Genomic DNA, 27373 nt, shown 5'->3' with positions numbered 1-27373 from the left:
TTGAATCAAATAAAAAGGTGAAAACTACCAAAATAAACACCCTTGAAAATTTAATTGGCTATACTGAAAGTGTTATATAAAAAATGGATAGGATTATATAGGATACAACATCTTCTTCAATATTTAGACAACACTGAGTGATCACCCAAACAGAATAATAATCCATCTAATAGAAAAGGCATAATTTTTCTATCTTATATATAGATTTAAACATCTGAACAGTAATTTAGAGAAAAATGACAAAGTTGTCATGCAATATAACTCAGACAACATACGTAAGTCAAAGAGTCTCTTTTCCCAATAAAGAAACACAAAGAAAAGGGACATTCACATGATTTTGGTATGTCTGCCCAAATATAACTTTCTACCATAATTAGTGCTTAGTACCTCTTTGGGCGGAGTTTATCCCACGTGCCACTTCATGTAATAAGTGAACAAACAGTATAAATACACCAGGATGATTTTTGAGAGGACAACTTCTGCACTTTTCACTGGAGTGAAGGTACACATTGAGAAAGACTGAAAAACAATCTTCTAAGGATCCTGGCATTCTGGTAGGTCTATAATTTGACTTGAATTTAGCATCCATTTTAACTTGCAAAGTATAAACTTTTAGGAATTGATATTTATTCTGTAAATAAAGATCAAGTTGCCTTGCCTTTAAAAATTAGTTCAAAAGATTTTTATTAGTCTGTGTAAATTAAAATGATATTGACATGATTGTTAGAGCTAAATGATCCTACTATTGATTTAGGATTATTTGAAGTTTCTGCTGTAGACTCTCTTTCAAAGATCATGAAATGTTTAATAGACCTGTCATGAGTTTTTCATTTAATACCTCTGAATGCTATATATTCAATGGAAGTGTCAGATGAGACACAGCAAATCCCCCAAATTTCAGTAATTCATTCACCTTCGAGAATGTAATTTCAAAATAGGATAGGAACTGGCCCTGTAATTCCATTGGTATATAAGCACATATATGTAGGTTATGGGCCCTTTATATGCAGTTATATAATTACAATGAGTTGCCCAGAGCACTAAGAGATTGTTTCAAAACACAATTAAGAAATATGCTTAGAAAACAAAGTATGAACTGCCATAATTCAAGTACATTCAACAGGATTACTAAAATAGCAGAGTAAATTTGAAAATGCTAAAAATTCATTTTTGAAATATCCCCTCAAATTGACATGATCAAGACAACAAAATATAAATGTATAAATATGTATTTATGATGTTATTCATATACATACATACACACACACACACACATATATAAATCATTCTTTCATTTTTTGCAGAATTAGTCTGGGAATATGCTGTTACAGATAGGCATTTTGCTGCTGATCTCTAACTTTGCTCATGGTGGGTTTTATGCTGAACGATTCCAATCCCCTACAGGAATAAAGGGGCCACCACCCAATTCAAAGGCACAGTTTTTCATTCCTTACACCATAAAGAGTAAAGGTAAGCCAAAATACTTCTTTGCTTTTATTAAGCTGCTGTTACTTTCTTTAGATAATTCTGAAGATTTTCTCCCTTTCTTATTATTTCTACCTAGGAACTAAATCCTATGACTAGCATCAATTGTTTTCAATTTCCTAAACAAGGTCAGATTGTTACAGTGGCTTGTGAGAAAAGAAAGTTTACAGAATAGTATTAATAACCCCTCAGGCATATAGTGGAAATGCCAAAGGAATATTATAAAATATTTAATTTTTCTGAATTCTCCTGTTTGGATTTACCCTCCCAAATGATGATATTGCAAAAATAAGAATACTTTAATGCAAATTAATTACCCAAAAGGAATCAAGTGCTTTTAGCCAAAATCAATCATCCAATTTATAAATGGGAGAACAATTAAATTAAAGATTTTGGATACCTAAAAAATTTCTTCATATCTTATCCATTCAATATACATTTATTATAGCCTTCTTATGTACCAGAATTCAAGATTAAGATAAAAATAATGGCAAATATAATAATTGGATTTGTTAAAAAGCAGCTAACACTTGAACATGTAATTGATTTTAGAAAGAAAAACTATTAGAAACTATTTTAACCAACCTGAAGGATGTAATATGCACACTACTTAGCAACATTAAACTTTGGTTATTAATTCGATAAGATTAACAATTTTTACAAAATCTCCTAATTCTGATAATCAATAGATATCCTAATTAACTTTCACTAAGCTTCTAATACAAATTTCAGGTGTCCTATAGCTTTTCATCAAACAGCACCTGAATACTGGCAAGTTTTTTTTTTTTTTTTTTTTTGCCATATTTCCCATTAGAAGATAATCTCAAGTAAGATGTCATTTAATAACATCACAAATAACAAAATATATTGAAATATTTAATATGAAAGTAGAAAATGAGATATTGAAATGTTTAATATGGAAAATAAAATTGTCTAAAATCACATCGGTTCAATAATATGCCTTCTTATTCATACAATGCCATTAAAATACCTATTAGAAAATGTCCAAAATAAATACATAACCCTTTTCTCCCCAAAATTAAATGAACTAATTTTTTTGCTTAATGAACAATACTTTTTGGTATAACCCAAGTTTTGGCTATTTGCTATGAATCATCAAATCCTCTTCTTCCTGTTTCAAAGCTTGTTCACCCAAGGACATGATTCTCATTCATTTGGAAGCAATCTTTTTAAACACATTACAAACCATATGGGATTATGTTCTCAAGAAATTCAACTATGAAGTTGGGTTTCCTTTCTCTTCCAGTAGTGGAAGCTTACAATCTTTATAAAACAAATCCATTTACTCAATAATTCCCTCTGTGGCTCCAGAAGAGCATTTTGAAAGATTTTAGGGACTTTACTGAATGAAGAGCATTTGTCATTTTTGCCATTAAATATGCCTCTATGTTCATTTAATGGTAAATTCTGGCTTTTTTTTCCCTCCAGAATGACATTTCCTACATATTTTGGGGAACAATTAAAAAATCTTAAAAAACTACATTTTTCTTTAAAAAAAAAAAAAAAAGTATTTTATACTGTGTATCTCTCAGGTAGATGATATTATAGGAAAAAGACAGTAAGAAGACCAATTATGTCATCAAGAGAGGAAAATAGTAGATAAGAAAACTCTCTCTATCCAATGTGAGGGAGCATTTGATCTGGTCCAAAAGTCATCTCTGGTACTAAGAGAGCTAAGTAACTTACTCAAGGTCACAGAGTGCACAGAAGAGGAGAGATCTGAACTGAGATCTTCCATGACAGATCTTTATTTACTACAGCAAAATGACTCTGAGAAGAGCACTTATCATGGGGAAAGAAAGAGAAAGGAAGGAAAGAAGGGAAATAGAGAAGAAAGAAAAGAGAAAAAGAGAGGAGAAAGAGAGAGAAGGAAGGAAGGAAAGAATAAAGGAAGAAAGGAAGGAAAGAAAGAGAGGGTCCAGGAAGCATTTTTTTTTTTTAAATTTACAAAAGAGAATAGACATTCAGGCAACCAGTACAAGCTAGACACTATAAAAGTAAAATTATTACATAGTTAAAAGGCAAAAGTAAATTTGATATAGGGAATAGAATTTGAGTTACTTTCAAATTTTTGTTATTTTTGATAAAAGCCTGATTTTGTTTTATAATGAATTTGACTTAGAGGCCAACACAACTTGTGAGTTTGACTATTACATAATATCTAAAACTGAAAATTAAGGAACATTGCAATATACTTGAAACAACTAAAGATATTTATGCCATTAAAAAAAAAAACTGTTAGTTTACTTCAAGAAATTTAAAATAGTTAACTATTCTCTACCTTTTTGAACTATTAATACTGAACAGTTACAGAAGCAACAAAGAAGTATGGCCTGGTCCCAGAAGCTTTGCCTCTTAAATAAACTTGCAGTGTGATCCTTTCTTTTAGCCTTTTATTGTGCTAGGTAACTCTAATTCTAGTCCTTTGCTGCACCACTGGCTGGGGATATTTTGAGTAAATGAAATCTCTGGCAGGTTTCCTTTGTTCATTTAAAAAACATTTTTTAAACAATTCTTTCCTTGTTTAATATGCAAAGACTAAGGGAAACATAGTGCTTCTTTTGTATTAACATTTCATCTGATGTTACCTGTACTTAGTTTGAGCCTTGCCCTGCTTCACAAGACCAAAAAGACTCAATTTTTTTATGTAGACAAATCTTCCTATTGATAAAAAGGAATCAAAAATGTTACATATACTGGGTTATGTCCACCGAAAGTGTAGAGCTATGGGGAAATCTTTCCAAAGACCTTATTTCAGGAAATGTAAGACAACTGATTTTCCTTATTTAAAGGGAAAAATGTTTTATTTGATACTTTTCTAAAATTAAAAGAAAATTCAAAGAGTAACAGAGAAAGTTTGGTTTGGAAAAAAGAAATGCTGTAATTAGGGATTGTTTTGTCTGTCAGATGTGGTAGCATATAACAGAGAAGTAAACCACGTCTCATTTAGGTCACAAATGATGTGCTTTACAATGACTTCAGATAAAAACAATAGGAAAAGGTTGTAGGTGAAATGTTCTAATAGAAAATGGGCTTCAGTGAAGGGAAAACATGAGTGTATAAATCATCACATATTACCTGGCTTCCACAAACTTGACATTTTGCTTTGCTATATAATCTGTATACATTAAAAGTTAGTGATTCCATCCACCACTTCATGATAAAACATACTCTCCTACTTATTTCACCACTGGCTGACATATTTCAGAAAAAATAAATATTACTTTTTTCTCCTTCCCTTTATTTTACTTGTTTCCACTTTTAAGGGAGAGAAATTAATTGAATTTTTAAAAAATAAACTTATTACCTGAAGATAGTGCCTTTTACTGATTTAGATAGTAATTGATTTTTTTTCTCCTTAAATTCTTTTCAAAATAATAGCTCATATTTTTGAATAATTTTAAGGTTTACCAAAACACAATTCCACAATGTAAGTTGTGGAATAAAAGAATTATTCTTTCCATTTGATAAGTTTATAAAAGTGAGGGAAAGAACTACATGCCCATAGTGGCATCAAAGGCAACAGGGTTTTTGACTCCTAATAACAGTATCTGTTCCATTAGACTACACTTTTCATAATGTAAGTGTCTTTTTCTAATTTACCAATTGGATTTTTCTTTATTCTGCCATCAATAATCAATAAAAAGCTAATACCTTAAATAAAATGGACAATAAAATAATTTGGGCACTTTGTATCATATTCATATTATCAGATCATGAAGGCACAATTCAATATATCATTTTCATCACAGTAACTAGTGGTGCTTTTAAGATTTTTATGTGTCTGATAGACCCCTTTATCAGCCTAGTGAAGCCTATGGACTCCTTAGAATAAAGTTTTTAAATACATAAAAATAAAATATATAGGATTACAAGGGAAAACAAATTATATCGAAATAAAGATGTCTTATTTTTCCATCCAAGTTCCTTGACTCCCTAAAATCTACTCAATGAATTCCCTGTGTTCAAAAATCCAAGCAAAAATAAACTACTTCATTTTCTCTCTTTAAGGCTGGGCAGAGGGAAGGAAGTTGAAGTAGGAAAGTCCTGAACATGTGATTTCACTAACGTAAGAGACCATCTGATATGGAAGCTCTCTCAACCCATTCAAATAAATAATGTTTCCATAACACTTATTTAGAGAGCTGCCTCAGACATCACAAGGCAACATTTCTCATCTAGAGCCACACATTTATTATTTGTCAGAGGCAGGATTAAAACCCTGGTCTTCCTGATTTTAAGACTGATGTAGTGAAGTTATATTATCTATTTAATTCAACAAAAATCACTGACATGAAAAATGACAGGCCAGCCTCTAGCACTGTTTCAACAAAATCTAGCAAACTCTATTTCTGTAGTAACATAAAACAAAGAATGCTTTGCCTTCAGATATTTGGAGGGAAAAAAGGCAACAGTGAACAAAGATTACATACCACCAATCTCTTTCATCAAGGCTTCATATACAGTATTAAATTTATACCAACAACTGGGAAGCAGGAAGCCATGATTCTACTCAAAGTAGTAAACTATTTGAAAGTCGTTTAGACAGACCCCTGCTACATTAGTAATTTAAGGAAAAATAGCCTGGATAATACCTTCTGTATATTATTCTAATAGCATATTTGTAGATACTTGTGATTCAAATTCATTTTCTTACAATGTTAACAAAAACTAGACAAATATCAACACCTACTTAAAGTTGTATTCACTCAACTAGGCTGTCTAAAATAATGCCACAGTTAAGATGTCTTCTTCAATAGGATTTGAATGTAATTAAATTTTAGGTATCTACTGAACAGTGCCTAACATTGTATATTTTAATGGGTTTTTCTATTTTTAAACTGATATAAAAGGCTATCATAAATATCATCAACATCTACTTCGTGACTTGATGAATACAACAAAAATTGGTTTTATTTGGTAGGAAAGATTTTGTTTTCTCATTTGAAAGCTTGTGGTTTTTATTAAAAACCTGTTTGTAAAAGACACACTTACTTAAGATATAGTTGTTTTTAATAGATAAATTCTGATTCTTTTTTTGGAGATTTTCCTAAATACCACAAAATAGAAATTAATTTGTACAGCATTACATTAACAAATCCAGGAGTTAGCATTTAGCTTATTCTTCTACTACAAAGGATTACAATTAGTATCTTAAGTAAAATCCCACCTATTAATTAGAGGTAGCAGGGAAGCTAGGTGGCACATAGATAGAGCACTAGTCTTGGAATCAGGAAGACTCATTATCCCGAGTTTAAATCTGGCCTCAGACACTTACTAGTTGTGTGATCCTCCTGGGCAAGTCATTTAGTCTTGTTTGCTTCAGTTCCTCATCTGTAAAATGAACTGGAGAAGGAAATGGCAAAACCACTCCAGTAATTTTGCCAAGAAAACCCTAAATGGGGTCACAAAGAGTCAGACACTACTTAAACAACTCAACAACAACAAATTGCAGGTATGAGTAAGTCAAAATATTAAACACAATTAATATAATAATAATTTTCAATCTATGAGTTCCAGATTATTTCACTGTGTCTTAAACAAAATCCCAGTTTTATTTACACACCAAAATTAAAATTACACACCAGCAGCACTAGTATTTACTACAAAATGAAAAAATTAAAACAAAAACACATTATCCTTCACTGACAAGCATTATTAATGATAATAATGACAGAAAAACCTAGATCAAATATATAAATCAAGTTGGCAATAGAAAATGAAACAGGCCCATCATCAATTTATAAATAAAAGTATTTACATTTGAGAAATGAACATGTGCAGAAAATATAGATCTTTGTAGCTGAACGTTAAGATCTATAATCAAGTAGAGCCAAAGAAGTTAAACTATGTTCCACACTAAATTGCATCTCAACAAATTTCATAATCTGACTGGCAAACTATGATTCCATCCTTGTGGAAGCTTTCCAACATTCATTCTGATGATTTATAAACTTCTCAACTAGACTTCTTTTAAAGATGATGTTGTTGTTTAGTTTTTCAGTCCTGTCTGACTCTTTGTGACCATATGGATTGTACTATCCATGCGGTTTCTCAGCAAAGATACTGGGGTGGTTTGCCATTTCTTTATTCAGTGCATTAAGATAGAGTTGAAGTGATTTGTTCAGGGTCATAAAGTTAGTATCTGAGGCTATATTTGACCTCAGTTCTTCCTGACATTGCTTCCTTCCTAGCACTCTATTCACAGAGAAATCTAGCTTTCAAAGATGGCATTACCTTTACCTTAATTTAATCAAATTATTGGATGTCAGCCTACTAATTTGACAGTAGAAAAAGCCATCCCTGACTAGTCAGCAGTACATACATCTGAGCATTTTGGAGGCTGAAGCCAGATTTATATTATGGCACTGTACCCAGAATAATGGACACTTCTAAGAGAGTTCTGCCTCTGAGTGGATGACTCCTTGCATATTACCACATCATCTGTCATCATAGATTATGTTCTTTTTCAATCTATATGAGTTCCAGATGATTTTATTGTGTGTACCTTGAACAAAATCCCGATTTTATTTACATACCAAAATTATGGATCTATAAAAGCTATTGACCATGATTTATTTTAGAAAAGGATATTATTTAATTATAGGGATAATGCATCAATTATTTTTCCTCAGTAGTTTAGGAAACCATCTTGTTACAATTTTTTTTAAGACTATCAAGATAGCAGCATCTTGAAATAGGTGAAAATTTTTCATAGAAATAAACTTTTTTACAGCCTACCTCTGACATGATTTTCTCAATCACATACTTTTGATAATATTAAAGGCTTAATTGTTACAATAAAATGTCTCCTTTAAAGAGACATTTCTAACCCCCATTTATTAGGATTTTCCATTTGTTTTCAAACTTTGTTTTATGTTATAAAACATGAGAAATCATCTCTCCTCTGTCTCAATCATAATTTGTAATCTTTTTGTGTTTTATGTGCATATATATAATACAAAGAATAATTTAGCTATCTCTAGAGTTTTTATTTAAAATTCAGATTAGCACCTAAAGCATTAAAAGAATAAGAGAATTCTGCAATACCAAGTAGCAGAACATGATGCCAAGTCTTCCTGGCAGTTAGTGCTCGCTTGCGCGCAGTCTCTCTCTCTCTCTCTCTCTCTCTCTATATCTCATCTAATCCATGCAACATTTCATATATCTCTAATCTAGTGATATATCTACCTTTCATCTATTAAGAAAATTATATATATTATCTTGTTATATTAAATTATATGCAACTATATATTTAATTATATTATACATAAATATATCATTGCCTAAAATATTTTAAAATCTCATGTGTACACAATGCTATATATATTTTTTACACGTGCATATATATAGAAACAAAATTTTAATATAGATATTGAAGTTAATGAACAAGATAATATATCAAAGATCATCACATAAGGAAAATGTATCTACATTTATTCTCTATCCAATACTTTATTTACCTAGAGGCTTCTTTCTTAAGTATGGGCTACTTCATCAGAACACAATGGTGTTTACTTATATTGGTAAAGTGATCCAGTATTTCCACATTGGCTTTTACGTCTAGCTGTTGTTTGGAATTCTTTAACTATCACAACAAGTTAGTTGAATGAAACAAAAAATATCTGTTTTGACATTTTTGTTGCATGGTAGAAAGCATACTGCTCCTAAGTCAAAGCCCTGGGTTCAAGTATCACCTAATAAGTCACTGAATGGCCCTGGGCTTCCACTTCCTTTTTGTAAAACAAAAGGAATTGGACTAGAGGTATTACATGGTCTTTACCAATTCTATATCTATTATAATGATTACTCCACATTAGGTTTTAGCTAAGATGCCTACTCTCACACACACACACACACACACACACACACACAGAGCTCATTTATGGACTTTTTCTCCTTCCTCCCACACAAAATTAATGTTACATAAGTTTCTTCAGTTGCTGGGCTCTTTTCTCTCTACACTTTATGTCTTGACGATCTTAAATATTCTCATATCTTAAATTTTTTACTTCTATGTCCACAATTCCTGAATATATCTCTATCCTAAACTTTTCCACAGCCCCCTCTCATATTTCCAATTGCTTGCTGAGCTGTTGTATGGATTAAATTAGATATAATATGACAAATGCTTTGCAAACTTCAAAATACTACATAAAATCTTAGCTATTACTATTATTTGTTTCTATATATTCCACCATTATTCAAAGTTAATATAAACTGAATTAACTGTCTTCTTAACTAAAATTTTCCCTCATTACATACAACTTTGTTAATGGTACCATGATTCTCTCTATCACACAAATAATGGAGCCAAACTAATTTTTTTATCTTTCCTTATCTTTCATGTTCAATCAGCTTCTAAAAGCAATCTCTGCTATTTCAGTAACCTCTTATATCCAGCATCTTCTACTACTACTGCAACTATTCTAGTTCAGTCATTTATTTCCTCTTTTACTAAATTACTGAATCCATACAATTTGTTATTCTATTAAAAAAAAAAATGGTGCCTCCCTCCTACCTTTCGGATAAAGTATAAGATCTTGAACTTGCTATTCAAAGGTCCCTTGAGGCACGGATCCAATTTCTTTTTTTTAGCTTTTTATCATACTCTTTCTAGTCATATATGTTCAATATTCTAGCCAAATAATAAGCTTTTCCATTTCCCATTTTCATAATTCCATTTCCCTTGTCTAAATTTGTTTAGTTCAACTCTTAGGCCTTGAATGTGCTTTTCTTCCTTTCTTCTTCATGTCCTTACCTGGTGGTCTTCATTCAAATCCCACCTTGAGGTACTACTTCTTTCATGATGTCTCACCATTGAAAAGCATTCTCTCTCTCCTTAAATTTCTCAAAGAACTCTCTACTCAGATCCCTCCTTTACTTTTTTCACTCTTAAATTATCACAATTAAGTACAGGTCTGTCCTTTCGTTAGTAAATAAGATTCTCCTGATCTAGCCTGTGGGAGTATATATCTTTGTACTTCTGCTATCCTAGTAATGATAACTCCAGCATTGGTTGAACTTAAAATGGATTCTGCCTTGCATTTTTAAATATGCTAAATATAGGCCTGAAACTGGTAAACTCATCAATTACTGAGAAAATCTTCATGCCAGGTCACAATGAATGCTCCTTGATTCATTTATTTGTGCTTTTTGTATACACATAATACAAACAAAATACTATGTTAGGCACTGAAGGTGGACAACACAAGTTTTGCATTCATAGACCTGATAGCAGTGGGGCCTTAAAAAACAACAATAACAACAACAAAAAAAGAAGTATATGAATATTTATCTAACTTGGGTAAAAATCCAAATAAGCCTAATTTAAGCACATTTGATTGCTTAAGAACATAGGATCATAGCTTTAAAGATGGAAGAGATTTTAGGTATCCTCATTTTAAAGATAAGAAAACAGGTTTAAAGACATTAAGTGACTTCTCTCAGAGATAGTAAATTGCATAATTTCTTTATGTCCTAAACAGAGCATCAAAATTACCCTTTCATTTTTAGCTTCCTAATGATGCTTTCTTTTGATTCTGCCTCAATAAGAGGGAAAATAAGGTTTGCTATTAGCTTTGAGAATGAAAGAAGATTTAGGCTGATGTCTAAATAAACTTAAACATCATTCAGTATAGGTTTGTCATTCAGGCAATAACCATTTATTAAGCATTTCTATGTGGCCAGGCAGTTTGTTAAATGCTTGGGATACAAAGAAAGGCAAAAGACAGTTCCTGTTTTCAATATCATTTCTAAATTGTAACAAATAAGTTTTTCATTAAAACTCTAATAGCTTTTGTTAAAGCAAAAAAAAAAATCATTAAATTCAAATTTCTATCTCTGCATATGTTCAGTTTTTCTAGTGCATCTATACATGTATAAATATAGGTACAGTCTCATGTCTACATACACATGTATACATGCCCACTTATACACACACACACACACACACACATCCCCATAATCAGGTATATCTATACATATAATCTGAAGAAAATTTAAGAACATCTAATTGGAACAATTTCCATTGAACTCTAAATTTCTGGTAAACTATGAGGACAGGAACTATTTATCTTTTGGGTTTTTTTCCCCCTATTTTTGTACACTCAATGCCTAACACAAGGATTTTCACAAACTCAGCACTTAATGCTTGCTGAATTGTTAAGGTGAATGGATTTCACAATCCCAACATAGCGCATTAGAAGTTGTAATGAATTAAAAGTATCTACAGTACTCTTGTGTTGTTAAAATACTGTAATATACTACCAGAGTTGTAAATTCACCTTCTCTATATGACTTTTAAAATGAGTTGATTTTTATGTTGTTGTGGGTGTAGATTTGGATCATTTGTAAAAGTTGAATAAATAATTAGATGGCATCAAAATCTTTTTCCAGCACTGGGAAGTGATTTTTTTCCCCACAAAAATCATAACTTTTCCTTTTTGTGTATGCGTGTGTAATGTCTTTTAGGCATACCAATAAGAGGAGAACAAGGTCTTCCTGGACCACCTGGTCCCACCGGCCCTCGTGGGCAGCCTGGACCTTCTGGACCTCCAGGAAAGCCAGGCTATGGAAGCCCAGGGCCTCAAGGACAACCGGGTATGCCAGGCCCACCAGGACTGTCCGCAGTTGGGAAACCAGGCTTGCCAGGCCTCCCAGGAAAGCCAGGTGAGAGAGGACCATATGGAGACAAAGGAGAAGTTGGACCTGCTGGTTTACCAGGGCCAAGAGGCCCACCAGGACCTCCTGGAATTCCTGGCCCAGCTGGGCTATCTGTTCCAGGCAAACCAGGACCACAGGGACCAACAGGGGCTCCAGGACCAAGGGGTCTTCCTGGAGAAAAAGGTGTACCAGGTATTCCTGGTGTGAATGGACAGAAGGGGGAAAATGGATATGGAGTTCCTGGAAGGCCAGGTGAGAGAGGCCATCCAGGTCCACAGGGTCCCATGGGGCCTCCAGGGCCTGCTGGAGTAGGGAAAAGGGGAGAAAATGGATTTCCAGGACAGCCTGGTGTTAAAGGAGACAGAGGTTTCCCAGGGGAAATAGGCCCACCTGGTCTACCAGGTCCCCAAGGTCCTCGTGGAGAACCTGGGGCAGCAGGAATAGGAAAGCCAGGAGTCAATGGGGCTCCAGGATTGCCAGGGACACCTGGAACCAAAGGTCTTCCGGGAGCTCCAGGAATAGCAGGTATGCCAGGTACACCTGGGTTTGGTAAACCAGGCTTGCCAGGGATGAAAGGGCAGAGAGGACCTGAAGGCCTTCCAGGAGCTCCAGGAATCAAAGGGGAACAAGGGCCAGCAGGTCACCCAGGGGAACCAGGTTTGGATGGACCCCCAGGACGCATGGGGCCCCCAGGGCCAAAAGGAATACCAGGTAACCATGGCATCCCAGGTTCTAAAGGAGAGGCAGGACCAGTAGGCCCTGTGGGATACCCAGGGGCCAAGGGAGATAGAGGCCTACCTGGATTAGAAGGAAAACCAGGCTACCCAGGAGAACCAGGTCTCAATGGTCCAAAGGGCAACCCAGGTTTACCAGGACCAAAAGGGGACACTGGATTGGGCGGTTCTCCTGGTTTACCAGGCCCTGTAGGAGCAGTTGGAGCTAAGGGCATACCAGGACACAATGGTGAGCCAGGTGCTAGGGGAGCTCCAGGAATACCAGGGACAAGAGGCCCAATTGGGCCACCAGGAATCCCAGGATTCCCTGGGACTAAAGGAGACCCAGGAAGTCCAGGATTGCCTGGCCCAGCTGGGATTGCAACGAAAGGACTCAATGGACCAATGGGCCCACCAGGACTGCCAGGTCCAAGAGGCCATAATGGAGAGCCTGGACTTCCAGGGCCCCCAGGGCCTCCAGGCCCACCAGGTCAAACAGTCATGCCAGAGGGCTTTATAAAAGCTGGGCAAAGACCAAGCCTATCAGGGACACCTCTAGTAAGTGCAAATCAGGGTATAACAGGAATGCCCGTGTCAGCTTTCACAGCTATTCTTTCCAAAGCTTACCCAGCAATAGGTGCTCCCATTCCATTTGACAAAATCATTTATAACAGGCAACGGCATTATGATCCAAGAACTGGAATTTTTACCTGTAGGATACCAGGTCTATATTATTTCTCCTACCATGTACATGTGAAAGGAAATCATGTGTGGGTAGGCCTGTATAAGAATGGTACTCCCATAATGTACACCTATGATGAATATACAAAAGGATACTTGGATCAGGCTTCAGGGAGTACCGTCATAGATCTTACAGAAAATGATCAAGTATGGTTACAGCTACCAAATGCAGAATCCAATGGTTTATATTCTTCTGAGTATGTTCATTCATCTTTCTCAGGATTTCTATTTGCTTTAACATAAAAATATCCTGCTGTAGCAACATAATCTACATTGTCTGCTTGAAAACCATTTTTAATGAGATGTTTTCCTAGAATACATTTCCTACTTATACCATTATGTTGCAAAAATTGACTACTTTTCAAATGTCTGAGATAGACAAATTTACCATTAGAAACATAAGCTGAAAAAATACATAGTTAAATATGAAGATCACTCTCATTTTAAGGATTTCTCATCATTATGTCTAAGATAGCCTAATGTTTTATCAGATATCATGTGATGTGAAATTTCACTCTATCTGTACTGTAATTCACTAAAAGGAAGAAACATAGCCTTACTACAGAATCATCTTTTAGAGACAACAAATTTCTAGAATGAAAGTGGATGACTTTACATAATAGCCTTTAGGGAATTCATTTTAACATCAGAAACTGCTGAGTTTATTCATATCTTATATATAATTCTTAATACCATACTGAAATGTAATTTTGGAATTTTCAAGCAAAAAGTATAGCTAATTTAAGCACACATTTTTTTTTAAACAATGTGTATATTTCTTATCTGTCTAAAAGCAAATTAAACAAAAACTTCAAAGTTTAAAGGAAGAACCCTTTTAAAGTTCACACTGAACTTTACATAATTTTGAACTTACATAATATATAAAACAACCTGTACCAATTATCTTAAAAGTAAAACATATACCAATCTTAAAAGTAAAACATATACCAACATCCAAATCAAATCTGAAAGGAAATAGTTGGCCCTTTGATTGACTGTTTTACATTAAAAAAAAAAAAAAAATCAATGGCAAGCATCCCTCCACCCCCCCCAAAAAAAAACAAATAAAAAAATGAGAGTCTTAGAAGAAAAAGATTTTTAGTATAAGACAGATTTGATTCAGAAATTTGATAATATCTTTCAAAACACACTAAATTCTAACCACTAAACATCAGCACATTTTGGAGACATTTAGAAAAAGGTACTGTATCCCTAGTAAACTTGAACACAAATTTGAAAGGTGCTGTACCCTAGAACACTTTCTGATGGTGCATTCAAATGTGTTTCCCTACAATGGTGCTTATATGAGTAATAAAGTAAAAGTATTCTAGTTTAAGGAAAAAGAAACCCAACCAAAAAATCCCAACACCTACTATGTTAAACCATTTCTGCTATACAAGGTGCTTATTCCTAAAATACTTCAAAATTTATTTGGTAGCTGAAAAGTCTTCTTAGTTGCTACCTTCAAAGTATGGGAAGACCTCCAAATCAAGATGAAACTCTCAAGTTAGAATGTGAAATGATGGCATTTCCTTCCAATTCATTTACTTAAGGTAATTGGTGCAGATGAAAGCTGTGGCAATCAATTGGTTCACATGATAATTACTGTTTTTGTCATTGAAAAGTACATTTTATGACTAGGTTTCTTGCTTTATTATGTGAAATGTTTTGTTCATTGGATACTGTTTTACAAATGAAATTTCTTAAGTATTTACAATACATTAGTCTACTGCATGTATTCCATTTCCATGAATTTCAGTGAAATTATAACTAGCATAAAAGTCTTCAACAGTCTAAACAGAGATTATTTATGCTGTTATATTTATATATTGCTGTTTCAAAAATCCCATGACAAGTCTGAATCTTTTGAAAGCACAAATGTTTTTACCTACTCTTTAATTATACTGCAACAAAATCATGAGAATGGATTTTTAGGTCAAATTCATCTACCAGCACACTTGCTATCTTAATCTGTTGTTTCATTGCTTTTTGTTTTTCAAAGTTAACAGAATGTAAACCAATAAAATGGTGGACATTTTTAAAAGTTGATTTGGGACATGCTTCTTTATTGACACTCATTTGTTACCACAATGCTGCATTTTGACTGGATAACAAATAAAAGCAACTAGGTCAATCTAAAACTGGCATCAATTATAAGGAAAGAAAGATCAAGTCCTCAGCCATAATACTGCTGAGAAGTTGTACCTAAAGAGAGTAAGCTTTCCCACTCCCATCCCCCCCAAAGTTTCTATCAGCCCAACTCCCCAAGAGCAGCCTAGTATATTCAAAAATAATACATGACTGAGAGTTAACTAAAAGTGGAACACTCAAACTCAGGAAAGTGGTAAGAGTATAGTTCCCAGGTTGTGTCTTTTTCTTTACTGATAGGCAATCACAGAATTAGGAAAAATGAAAGGAAGCAACTTTTTAAAAGTAGACTCTGTTATTCTATGGGTATAGGTAAGGGCTGGCAGATGCTTGACTTAGACAGTAATATTTGGATTAACATTTAATTCATCACCTTTGAGTATCATTGCCATTGTTGTGGGTCACCCAACCTTATTTCTCAAATAAGAATGACTGATTTCTCATGAGCAGGTATCATCCCAGAGGCTGCCTGTGTACTGAACCAGATGTACATGCCCATGGCAACAGGCAAAGGAATTATCAATCAGATGCTCTGGTCAGTGAATACCAAAATCTAGGATTTCATACTAGGGTACATAGGTAGCCAGTTACTCAAAATATTTCAGTGAAACTGAAAAAAAAAAATCACTTAATATGACAACACATACTTCAGTTCACAAAAGATTAAAATAAAAACACCACTAAATATAATATTTAAATGATGACAATCTAATTGAGAAAAGCAATGCAAGAACTAACTTCTAATTATCAAAACTGAGTTTCAAGGAACTCACCTTTAAAAGCTGTTGTTTTATAATTATGGTGTATACTTGCAAGAATATCCTTCCAAAAATCAAATGTTTCCATGTTACTTTTCTGTAGAAGATTCAAGAACACAAAAAGCCAAATTGGTATCCTAATTTGCATATACTGAAAAATATGATGCTTATTTAATTGACTATAATTCTGTATTCTACAACAGAGACATTGAACATTATTCCCATCAATTGAACATTATTCCCATCAACTGGACAATTAAAAGAAAGTTGCCAATTACCAATCAAAAGCAGATGGTCAAAAACAGATACCTTTATATATCACTGGTTGAACTGTGAATTGGCCTAGATGTCCTAGAAAGCAATTTGGAATACAAAGAAAATAACTAAGTAACTCTTTCACCTTGAAGTCTCACTATGAGTCGAGTATAAGTACATGTCAAGTAGGTCAATGATTTAAAAAAAAAAAAAAAAATCAGAAAATGTTTACAGCAGCCTTTTTTATAGTAGCAAAGAGTTGGAGACAAAGTAGATGTCCAGACTGGAAAATGGATAATCAATCTGTGACATGCTAATGTGACAGAATCAATCCCTCAACAAGCATTTATGTAGTTCTTATTTCATGAAAGGAACAGTGCTAAGTGTCCGAGATAAAAGGAAAAAAATGAAATAATTCATGACCTAAAAGAGCTTACATTTTAATTGGGGAGACAAAACATATGTATATATGGTACTGGGATGGAAGAGAGGAGGAGGAAGAAAAGAAGGAGGGAGAAGGAGAGGAAGAAAGGAGGGAGATAAAGGGAGAGATAAATGAGGGGGGGAAGTTATGGAGAAAGAAATGACGATTTTGCAAATGTTAGGTAACTGGATATGTAGTACAAGTGAAAGTAAGGAGTCAAGGATGACATGAAGATTATAAAACTAGGTGATCAGAATAATGATGGTTTTCTCAAAATACCATTAAGGAAATTCAGAAGAAATTCAAGAATGGTGGAGAAGACAATGAATTTACATTTGGATATGCTGTGGTTGACATGGATGCCCAGGCAACATTTACTTAGAAGCAAAGTGAATAAAGTTTTATTATGTGGGATGTAAGCTCAGGAAAGAGACCAAGAATGGATCTTGTAATCATCTACAAAACAAGAATTGAAGCTATGAGAGCAGATGAAGATGATAAAATGCAGAAAAAAAAAGACCACCAATGAAAAATACCATGAAAACCAGAGAAATATGGTACAAATAGTATTTAATAAGGATGGCAAGTTTTAGTAATGATTTTTGGATAATGATGGAGAAGCTTGGCATGTTTGTAGATAGTAGAGAAGTAAATTTATATAAGGAAAGATTAACAGTATAAGAGTGGGGATGGTAGGGATAATCTGCTACAGAAGATGGTAAGGAATGGAATCAAGAGTACATAGAGAAGGTTTGGCCTTGGTGAGGAGAAGGGTCACTTCTTTTCATCGGAGTATAATAAAGGAAGATGTCAGATTATGAAATGAAGAGGGAAAAAGAGCAACTTTGTGATGAATGGCTTTTTTTCTCCAAGAAAATGTGAGACATGGACCTCAGCTGAGAGAGCAAAGGGGTATAGAGTATATGTGTGTTTCCATGGATACAAATATGCAAATGTGTATCAATGTAAAAGAAATTTCCACATTGGTCACATATGAAAATCTAGGTCTGATTCTATAATTCTCTGTTAAAATGAGTAACATGCTTCATCAAACTTCTGGATTTTCTTTAAAAGCTGTTTTTCTTACAATATTATAGTAATTATATAAATTGTTCTGGTTCTGTTTACTCCATCCTGTATCAATATATACAATTCTTCACTGAATCTTAACCATTCATTATTTCTTATGAAGCAACAATATTTCATTACACTCAACTACCATAATTTACTCAACCAATCCCAAACCAGAATGGTTGGAACAATTTGCAGTTCCACCAACAATGCATTGGTGTTTCTATTTTCCTACAGCCCCTCCAACATTTTCTTTTGGGGGGTGTCATCTTTTCCAGTTTGATGAATGCAAGGTAGTGTTTCAGACATATTTTAATTTTTATTTCTCTTATTAGTGATTTGGAGCATTTTTAGACAGCTGTTGATATCTTGCATTTCCTTTTTTGAGACTTTCATGTTCACATCCTTTGATCATTGGGAAATTGTTAGGGCATCGTTCTTGTTCTTATATGTTTGTATCAATTCCCTAAATAACTCAGATAACAGACCTTTATTGGAAACATTTACTGCAGTTATTTTCCCCAGTTTATTTCTGTATCTGTTAGGATCACTACAGTCTATTGTTTGATCAAAACTCTTCTCACTCTCCTCATTTGTGAATTAAAAGTATATCCTTGCCTTTTCACATTTATTTTCTATCTAGGTCAGGTGTCCATTTGGAATTTATTGTAGTAGATAGTATTAGAAGTTAGTCTAAGCCTAATTTATTCCAGATTATCTTCTAATTTTCCTAGCAGTTTTTGTTGAATACTCTAGTGGCTGGTATTCTGCAATTTAGTGAACACTAGATGAGTATGCTGATAGGTTCTATGTATGCTTTTAAAGATCAATTATAATGGTTCAACAATCACATCTGCCATTTCTTTCATTATCCTGACATGCATTTCAGCTAGGACTGACTGAATTAATTCTTCAAGAATAGGCAGCATTGTTTTTTTAATCTCTTAATCTCTAGTTTCAGGTTACTTATATACATTTTTAAATTTTACTTGTGTTAAGTCATTAGAATTGATAGAGACAATAATTATTTAATTTAGCATGGTTCAGTATGATTGATCTGATCCTACAAGAAGATGTTATGGGCCAGAACTTGAAACAAGGTACTAAGTGGAATTGAGGAGATAATGTTTAAATCTAGTTTAGAATTGATTTAATCCTACAACAAATAATGGTTTCCCAGTGATATAACAATTGGTGTGTGCTCAGTGTACAGCATATAAGCACGAAGCTCTCAGGGCCAGGGACAGAAGCCCACTCTCGGAGGCGGAGACAGATTCATTTCATATTCCACCTTTGTGCTGGCTGGAGACATTCGGAGGAAGCTAGGGGCTGAAGTTCAAGACTTTGAAGGACAAATAAAGGACTGGATTTTAACTCTTGGCTGGTCTATTACGTAGAACTGAAACTAAGGCTGACTCTAGAAAACCTCCCCAAGAAACCTGCTCCCAGAGAGAATGATCATATCATATTATAAAAAAGAAGAGAACACCACATATAACCTCCTAAAAGATGCTTGTTGGTATAGTCCCAGGGCTAAACAGAATTCTTGTCACATTATAAAATACTCAAATGCTTTCTTTCTTTTTTCTTTCTTCTTTTCATCTTCTCCCCTCTTCTTCCCTTTCTGTGTTTTTCCATCTTTCCTTCCTCCTCATTCTTTCCTTCCTTCCTGTTGACATATCTACCCTGAAATAATGGCCTTTTTTAAAATTCCTTATTTGATCAAGATCTTTTCTTCACATTTTTAAGTACTTTTTAAAAAGTAATTTGTCTTGTATTTTACTTTCCTTCTAGCTTAATTCTGAGATTCAGTGTTTCAAAGTTTATTCTGAAAAAATTGTTGTTCCCACTGTTGTATTCACTTATCCCCCTATTAAGAACTTACTTCTATTTTCTAATTTTTAAAAAATCTAAGTAAGTCAAAAAGTCCCTTTCACTTCATACTCTCTTTAAATAGCTTCCATTTTTCTTCATTATCAGAATTTTTTTTTTTAATCTTCAGAATCTCATTCTTTAGAGTTTTGCAATTCTTTCTAGGTTGACTTCCTCTGTAGAATTTTAGTTTGTGGAATCCTACTCACCCTTTCTCTGAACCATTTGAAAACTGCTCTCCCCTTAGTTAGGATTTGTGTGACATATACTTAGTTTTCCTTTTTTTCTCTATCGTGACATAACCAATTATAATCAATATTCCTAATGTTTCTAATTCACTTGCCATTTCCCTTTTGTTGGTCAGAATCAGGCCCTCAATAGAAGTTTATCTCATCCGCTTCATTTTTTAAAAGAATAAAAATAATTATTAAGGTTAGCTAAGAAGTTGCCACTTTTCTGTCAGAGAAAACTCCACCAGAGAGCTGGATAAAGTTTTGGCCACATCATTATATTATTCTTTTGTGTCAGACTTATAAGCTGTTTCCTGAACTCCTTAGTTATTTTCTTTCTCTATCTTGGTGGTCTATAGTATACCCCATAACAATATTTCTTCTCTTTTCTTTTCTATTGATATTCATGCAAATACTCTCTTCCATGTTTTCCCCTTCATATTACCAGATAGTCTTAGTTACTTAATCTTTTTATAGTTGATTGGTTTTACTCAGTTCATCTTAATACAAACAATGTGTTACCTTTTACTTATTTTGTTTCTTTTGATAACCCATACTTTTCCAGAAATATATTTCAGGTATGGGCCCCACCATACCAGCTTTCAGTGTGAAATTTGGCCTTTTGCATTTATGTCTCTTTGCTTATTTTCCTCTTTTTATTTACTACTTTGCTTATTAGCTGTACTTTCTGCATGTGTATAATGGATACCTGAGTAACCTAACTGGCTATTATCCTTATACTGTAGTTAGTATTCATTGGATCTAGTTTGATGTAGATATTTATAGTCATTTTTCTCTCCATCCCTTTTTATTTTAAATCTTTTTGGATTACAGAGGCAAGACGCTAGATAAATAGATTTTTTTGCCAGCCCTTTTCTGGATGTACTCCATCCCTAGCCAAGATCATAAGTATTTTGGCCCACATATTTTTAATCATTTATTAATTCTTAGCTCTTTTTCTTTTAAAAATATTTTTACTGATCTTTTGTTTTAGTATGTGCCAGGTACCATGCTAAGTGCTTTATTCTCTAATTCTCACAACAAACCTGGGAAGTAGTTGCTGTTATTATCCCCATTCTATAATTAAGTAAACTGAGACAAAAAAGTGAAGTGACTTGTAGATGGCTGGAGTCACATTTGAATTCAGAGCTTCCTGATTTGAACCTAGTGTTCCAGCTTTTGAGTCACTTAGCTGCTCTCCTTCCTTAAGTAAGGATTCAAATTGAAAGAGGGAGAGAAGAGAAAGGGATGTAGAAATATCAGTTATATTAAGACAAAATGCATCAATTTTTTTTTTTTTTTTAAGGAACAAGTCATGCTAAACTGGACTTATTCTGATTCAGTATGTCTAGATTGGTATATTACTATGGACAAGTTATTGAAAATATACCAAAATTTACAGGCTCCCAATCTGAGATGTCTCTAAATTTCTGGAATTATATAATACTCAATATCCCAGGTAAACAGCAAAAGGACTAGTTCAGACCTTCCCTTCAGAAGTACACGGAGGTCAGTCCTAGCATCAAGTCCTAAGTAAGGAAGTAGGCTGAAAAAATGAGCAAACAACAACAAAAAAAAGAATTTCACATTATGAGATGACACTAGAGATACAAACCCAGAAAAAGAATGATTATAAAACATCTAACAAATTCTCAAAGGAAAACACAATTTGGGTATAGATTCAATGAAAAAAAGTGTTTGAAATTTTAAAATTTCAATCATAGGAGTTAGATAAAAAAAAAAACTTGAAATGGTAAAAAACTGAAAAAAGATAAGTGGCTTACAATTTGATATGAAGAGATGATACATGTGTTCCCTATGAACTCTATCATCACTGGGATCATAGAGGAAGTCTATTCAGACAAAGTCTGGGAGTGGTAATGATCTTAAGAGAAGAATGAAAAAAGAGGGAAAGTAAAAAACACTAAGGAGGGCAAGGGGAAGGGAAGTTTTAAAAAATTATCTTAACAGATTACAAAAGTAGACATATTTCCACAAACAAGAAGGAGGGAATGGGGAGAGTGGTTCACATTTGAATCTCACTCATTATAACTGATGAAAGGAGGGAAGAACACACACATACATAGATATGGGTATAGAAATATATTTTACTCAACAAGAAAATTTTAGGAAAAGGGAGAAGAGAGTAGAAGGAATTAAAGGAGAAAAGATTAAAGGAGAAACTAGTCCTAAGCAAAATAAATTCTAAGGATGATATTTATAATTCTTTTTGAGATAGAAAAGAATGGGAACCTCCATGGTACCCATAAATTAGGGAATGGCTAAACAAGTTATGGCATATAAATATGATAAAACACTACTGTGCAGTAAGAAATGAAGGGGATGGTTTCAGAAAAACTCAGGACGAATGTGAAATGATACAGAGTGAAAACAACTCAAAAAAAGGATACAACATGGTAACAACAATCTACTCTGAAAGATTTAGGAATTCTTATCAGCATAGTAACTAACCAAGATTCCAGAGATTTAATGATAAAATAAGCTACCTATCTCCTAATAGAGAAGTGAAAGTCTAAGAGGGTAGAATGAAATTTGGATGTGGGATCTGGGAGAAGGTGAAAGAAACATGGCCAATGCACATATTTTTTTGACTTGACTATATATATATTTGTAATAGTGGTTTTGTTTTTCTTTCTTTCTCACTGTGGGGTAGTGCTAGGAGAAGGAAAATTGAGAGGGGAGGAAAACAAGGCAGATTTCTGTTGATCAAAAAACATATATATAATTTTTGAAAAAAAGAGAATGGGCTTCTCCTCTCCCCAATCTTTCACTTGAGGTCTTCAAACAAGAATCAGCTAATCACTTAACTAGAATGTTACAAAGGGTATAGTTTGATCTAAAGGCCCTAGAGTTCTCTTCCAAATCTGAGAATGTGTGAAATAAGCTTCTTTTTAGATATGCATTAATAGCTTATTAAGTACTATTGAAAAAGAGTAAATTTTTAAAAGTAGTGCAAGTAGACAGACAGAGCTTGCAGTCAGAAAGACCGTAGTGATTTTCAACCTTGTCTCAAAAACTTACTGGTTATATAACTTTAAAAGTAAATTAGCTTTATTCAGCCTTAGTGTCCTCATTGTAAGAACTAAAAATGCTAAGGACCTTTCCAGGTCTAACTCTATAGTCATATAACTACATAAATCAATTAATCATAACTACTACATAAACTTAGTTTTTTATTTTCTCATTTAGAAATTATTTCTATATATGTATACGTGTGTGTATGTGATATTTTCTACATTACCTTTACACATTTCATTCTAGTTATGAAATTATGAAAAAATATCAAGCCATAAATTGCTTTATATTTTCTTGTTCTAAACATTTGCACCCTCTGCTGGAGATTTACTCCACAGTGTTTGGGGAAAAAAAAAAAAAGGAAATTACTATTTAATATATCCCCAAATATTGAGAAAATATCTGATATTTGTCTTCTTTGATCAACACTAAAATTACAAGAGAAAAATATTATTATAATTGGAATGGTACAACTCACTTCAAAAGGAATCAATATTTCTGTAATGTTATAGTCAAAGACGTCATATGAAAAAGCAGACTGATTCGGCACTCACCCTGGTTAAGCAATCCACAATCCTGGCACAAAGAAGGGCTCCAGGAAGGTCAAAATAGTTGTCATAGAAATAATATTTTGCTGGAAAAAAAAAAAGTAAAATGAAAATGAGTTATTTGTTAATTGGGTATCAACAGGGATGTTTAACTTGTACTAAATACAAGAAAACATGTCTGTGACATTAGATTCTAGACGGACGACACACTCCTTTTCCATGCTGTAATTAATTATTCCACTGAAAGTCTTATTTCTTCTAATGAAATGCCTAGCTCTAAAGATTTAATTAACAAGCCAGCCATTTGACATCAAAACCTCCATTAGTGTTCATCATTCCCAGGAGCTGGTTATCTCCTCCTTATTTTTCCAGTTTTCTTATCTTATTAAATTTTAAGTTTCTTGAGAGGCAGAGAATGAGAAAATGTCTTTTTTTTTTTTTTTTAACTATTTCTACTCTCAGCCCTTAAGACAGTGACTGGCAAACAGAAGGTGCTTAATAAGTGCTGATCAATTCAAACAAAAAGCACTTTATGCAAAAAGAAATAAAATTTTATTTTATGAAAACTGTAAACTGTATTCAAATCTGTAACAAACTTAAAAACAAACCTAAAGTCCAAGAAACAAATGGCCTATAATAGCCAGAGTTTCCTGCAATCAATGTTAATTTTTTTAAAAACACATACACACCTCGTAGCAATAAATATCAGGCAACAAACTGCTATAAGGACCTCTCCTCGATTATTATATACTTCAACAACAATTTATATGATGACCAATTCTGATGGACCTGGCCATTCTCAGCAATGAGATGAACCAAATCAGTTCCAATGGAGCAGTAATGAACTGAACCAGCTACGCCCAGGGAAAGAACTCTGGGAGATGACTAAGAACCATTACATTGACTTCCCAATCCCTATATTTTTGCCTGCCTGCATTTTGGATTTCCTTCACAGGCTAATTGTACAATATTTCAGAGTCCGATTCTTTTTGTATAGGAAAATAACAGTTTGGACATGTATACTTATTGTATATCTAATTTATATTTTAATATATTTAACATCTACTGGTCATCCTGCCATCTGGGGGAGGGGGGTGGAGGGAAGGAGGGGAAAAATTGGAACAAGAGGTTTGGCAATTGTCAATGCTGTAAAGTTACCCATACATATAACCCGTAAATAAAAGGCTATTAAAATTTAAAAAACAAAAAAAGGACCTCTCCTCAAATTACTTCACTTTTAATCAATCAAAAACCATTGATTAAGTACCTATCTGTTGGACACTGTGGGAATTACATGGGATGCAAAGAAAAAAATGAAACAGTTCCTTCCTTCAAAAAAACTTAGATCTAATAAGATGTGACTTTCAGTTGTCCACATAAGTGAAACTCTGAGGCAGCCAAGTGAAATTACCTGATCATCTCTTCAGTGTTTTAGACTTCCCCAATCTATATAAACTATTCTCAAAACTAGTAGAAAATATTTATTTTCATTTAAAAGCTGGGGAAGTCTAGTTGGAGAAGTACAAACTTCTTTCCTTTTTCCCCATCTCAGTAGCTTTTGTCATTCATCATTCTTCTATTATTTCTTTTTACATTTGACATTGTTTACTTCTTTTTCCTAGGCAAAGTAGTACAATATCCTGCCTAACAGGTCTTTTTTTACTCTCAATTCCAACCCAAACCATCCTTCACAATGCTTGAATATTAGTCATTTTACTGATCTGATGAAATCAACAATCAGTTATTAATTGTCTATCATATGTTAGGCATTATGCTAAGTACCAAGGCTACAAGGAAAGTAAAAAAAAAAAAAAATGACATGTCATTTCTCTGTTGAAAATATTTTACTGAGCTCCTACAGACCTAAAGATAGAATATTCTACTGCCTATCTTAGCATACTCTTATTGTAATTAATTTTTTTTCCTATTAACATTAAGATAACTTTCAACATCCATTTTTTTGTAAGATGTATGGTTCTAAACTTTTCTCCCTTCTCTCCTTTGCTCTCACCTCCCCAAGAGGGCAAGCAATCTGATATTGATTATACATGGGCAATTATGTATTAGTCATGTTACTCACTCCTCTTTTCAATGATATTGGAAAAAAAGGACAGCATTGGAGAAAGGAACTCAAAGGGTTAGGATTTCTATGCTTTTTAAGCTAAGACTTAGAGTTTAGACATTTAGAACTGGAAAGAACCTTAGAGATCTTCTTAATTCAACTCCTTCAGATAAGGAAACTGAAGCTGAAGGAGAATAAATGACTTGCTAGAGAAAGCAAGTGATAAAGCTGGATTTGAACTGAGCACTCTTTCCACAGCATCCATCAAGTTGCCTCTACGATATACTACCTGCTCTACTACAATCTGGGAATCAACTATATTTCTTTATAAAAGTTACAATCTTCCACCTATACTTGACCCTCTCTTTCAGTTCTCTGAAACTATTAGTTTCATGACGTTGAACTAATAAGATCAAGGTAAAGTTTAAATACTTTAATGAAGATATCTCTTGCACGAAGTAAATTCTGTTCTCTAGGAATAATCTACAATCTTATTCTTCTCATGACATATCTTACAAATTTGTCTTATTGCTGACGGGAACAGAAATAAAGATATATGAAAAATTTAACATTTTTAGAAAAAATGCCATCACTAGGAAAAAAACACAAACAAATAAGCCTTTTTTAATTAGGCCCTGTTTTCTAATTAAAAACAAAAAAATAAAAAACAAACACAATGTTTTTCTGCTTCAGTCCAAAACATGCAATAATTAGTATATATGGCAAATAAGTATCATAATGGATAAAGGATGGTATTTAGAATCACAATAGCCTAAGTTCCAATACTGTTTAAAAGCTGTTACCCTAAGCAAGTCAATTAACAAGAATTAAATACCTACTAAGTGCCACGCTCTCTACTAGATGCTGGGGAAGGATAAAAGTACAAAGAATGAAATAAGCCCTGTTCACACTGAGTTTACATTGTAATAGAGGAAACAAGTACATATAAACATCCACGACACAGTTAATAAAGGCATTACATATATGTATACATATGATATATGTGAATTTAATGTGTAATATGTATATGTGTATGCAATTGTGCACAAAGTAGCTGAATACAAGATACTATAGGAGAGATCGAGCCATTGAAAGATCAAGAAAGACTTAATGCCAAAGCTGGCTTTTGGGTCATACTCTATAAAGCAGAAGGGAGGAGAAAGTGCATTCCAAACATGTAAGGCAGCCATTGAAAGGCCCAGGCCCAGCACATGGACGGGGGTGCATGAGAAACAGTGAAAACGCCAGTCTAGCTGGACTGCAGAATAAAGTAGGGTAGTCACATCTAAGGGAGGGTGAAGAGACAGATTACAGTGGGTCATATAGAACTTTAAAAATGAAACA

The 27373-nt window shown here is 33.6% G+C and overlaps 2 protein-coding genes across 3 annotated transcripts in view; one reads left to right on the top strand and one right to left on the bottom strand.

Annotated features, from left to right (window-relative positions):
- NT5DC1 (5'-nucleotidase domain containing 1) overlaps positions 1 to 27373 on the bottom strand; it is a 241868-nt gene that overhangs the window by 193940 nt on the left and 20555 nt on the right. For both annotated transcript variants that reach the window (XM_051997582.1, XM_051997581.1), the window contains exons 5-6: positions 23974 to 24053; positions 16547 to 16628 (exon numbers count right to left, since the gene is read on the bottom strand). In XM_051997582.1, coding sequence (XP_051853542.1) covers positions 16547 to 16628; positions 23974 to 24053 — 162 coding nt within the window. The remainder of the gene's footprint in view (positions 1 to 16546; positions 16629 to 23973; positions 24054 to 27373) is intronic.
- Positions 1320 to 13868, top strand: COL10A1 (collagen type X alpha 1 chain). The gene is made up of 2 exons (XM_051997578.1): positions 1320 to 1470; positions 11980 to 13868. Exons 1-2 carry the CDS (start codon positions 1320 to 1322, stop codon positions 13866 to 13868), a joined length of 2040 nt encoding a protein of 679 aa, XP_051853538.1.

Source organism: Antechinus flavipes, chromosome 4 (genome assembly GCF_016432865.1).
Source record: "Antechinus flavipes isolate AdamAnt ecotype Samford, QLD, Australia chromosome 4, AdamAnt_v2, whole genome shotgun sequence".
NCBI classification, from domain to species: Eukaryota; Metazoa; Chordata; class Mammalia; order Dasyuromorphia; family Dasyuridae; genus Antechinus; species Antechinus flavipes.
Note: the sequence above shows the minus strand (reverse complement) of the source record. Positions and strands in the feature narration are given on the sequence as shown.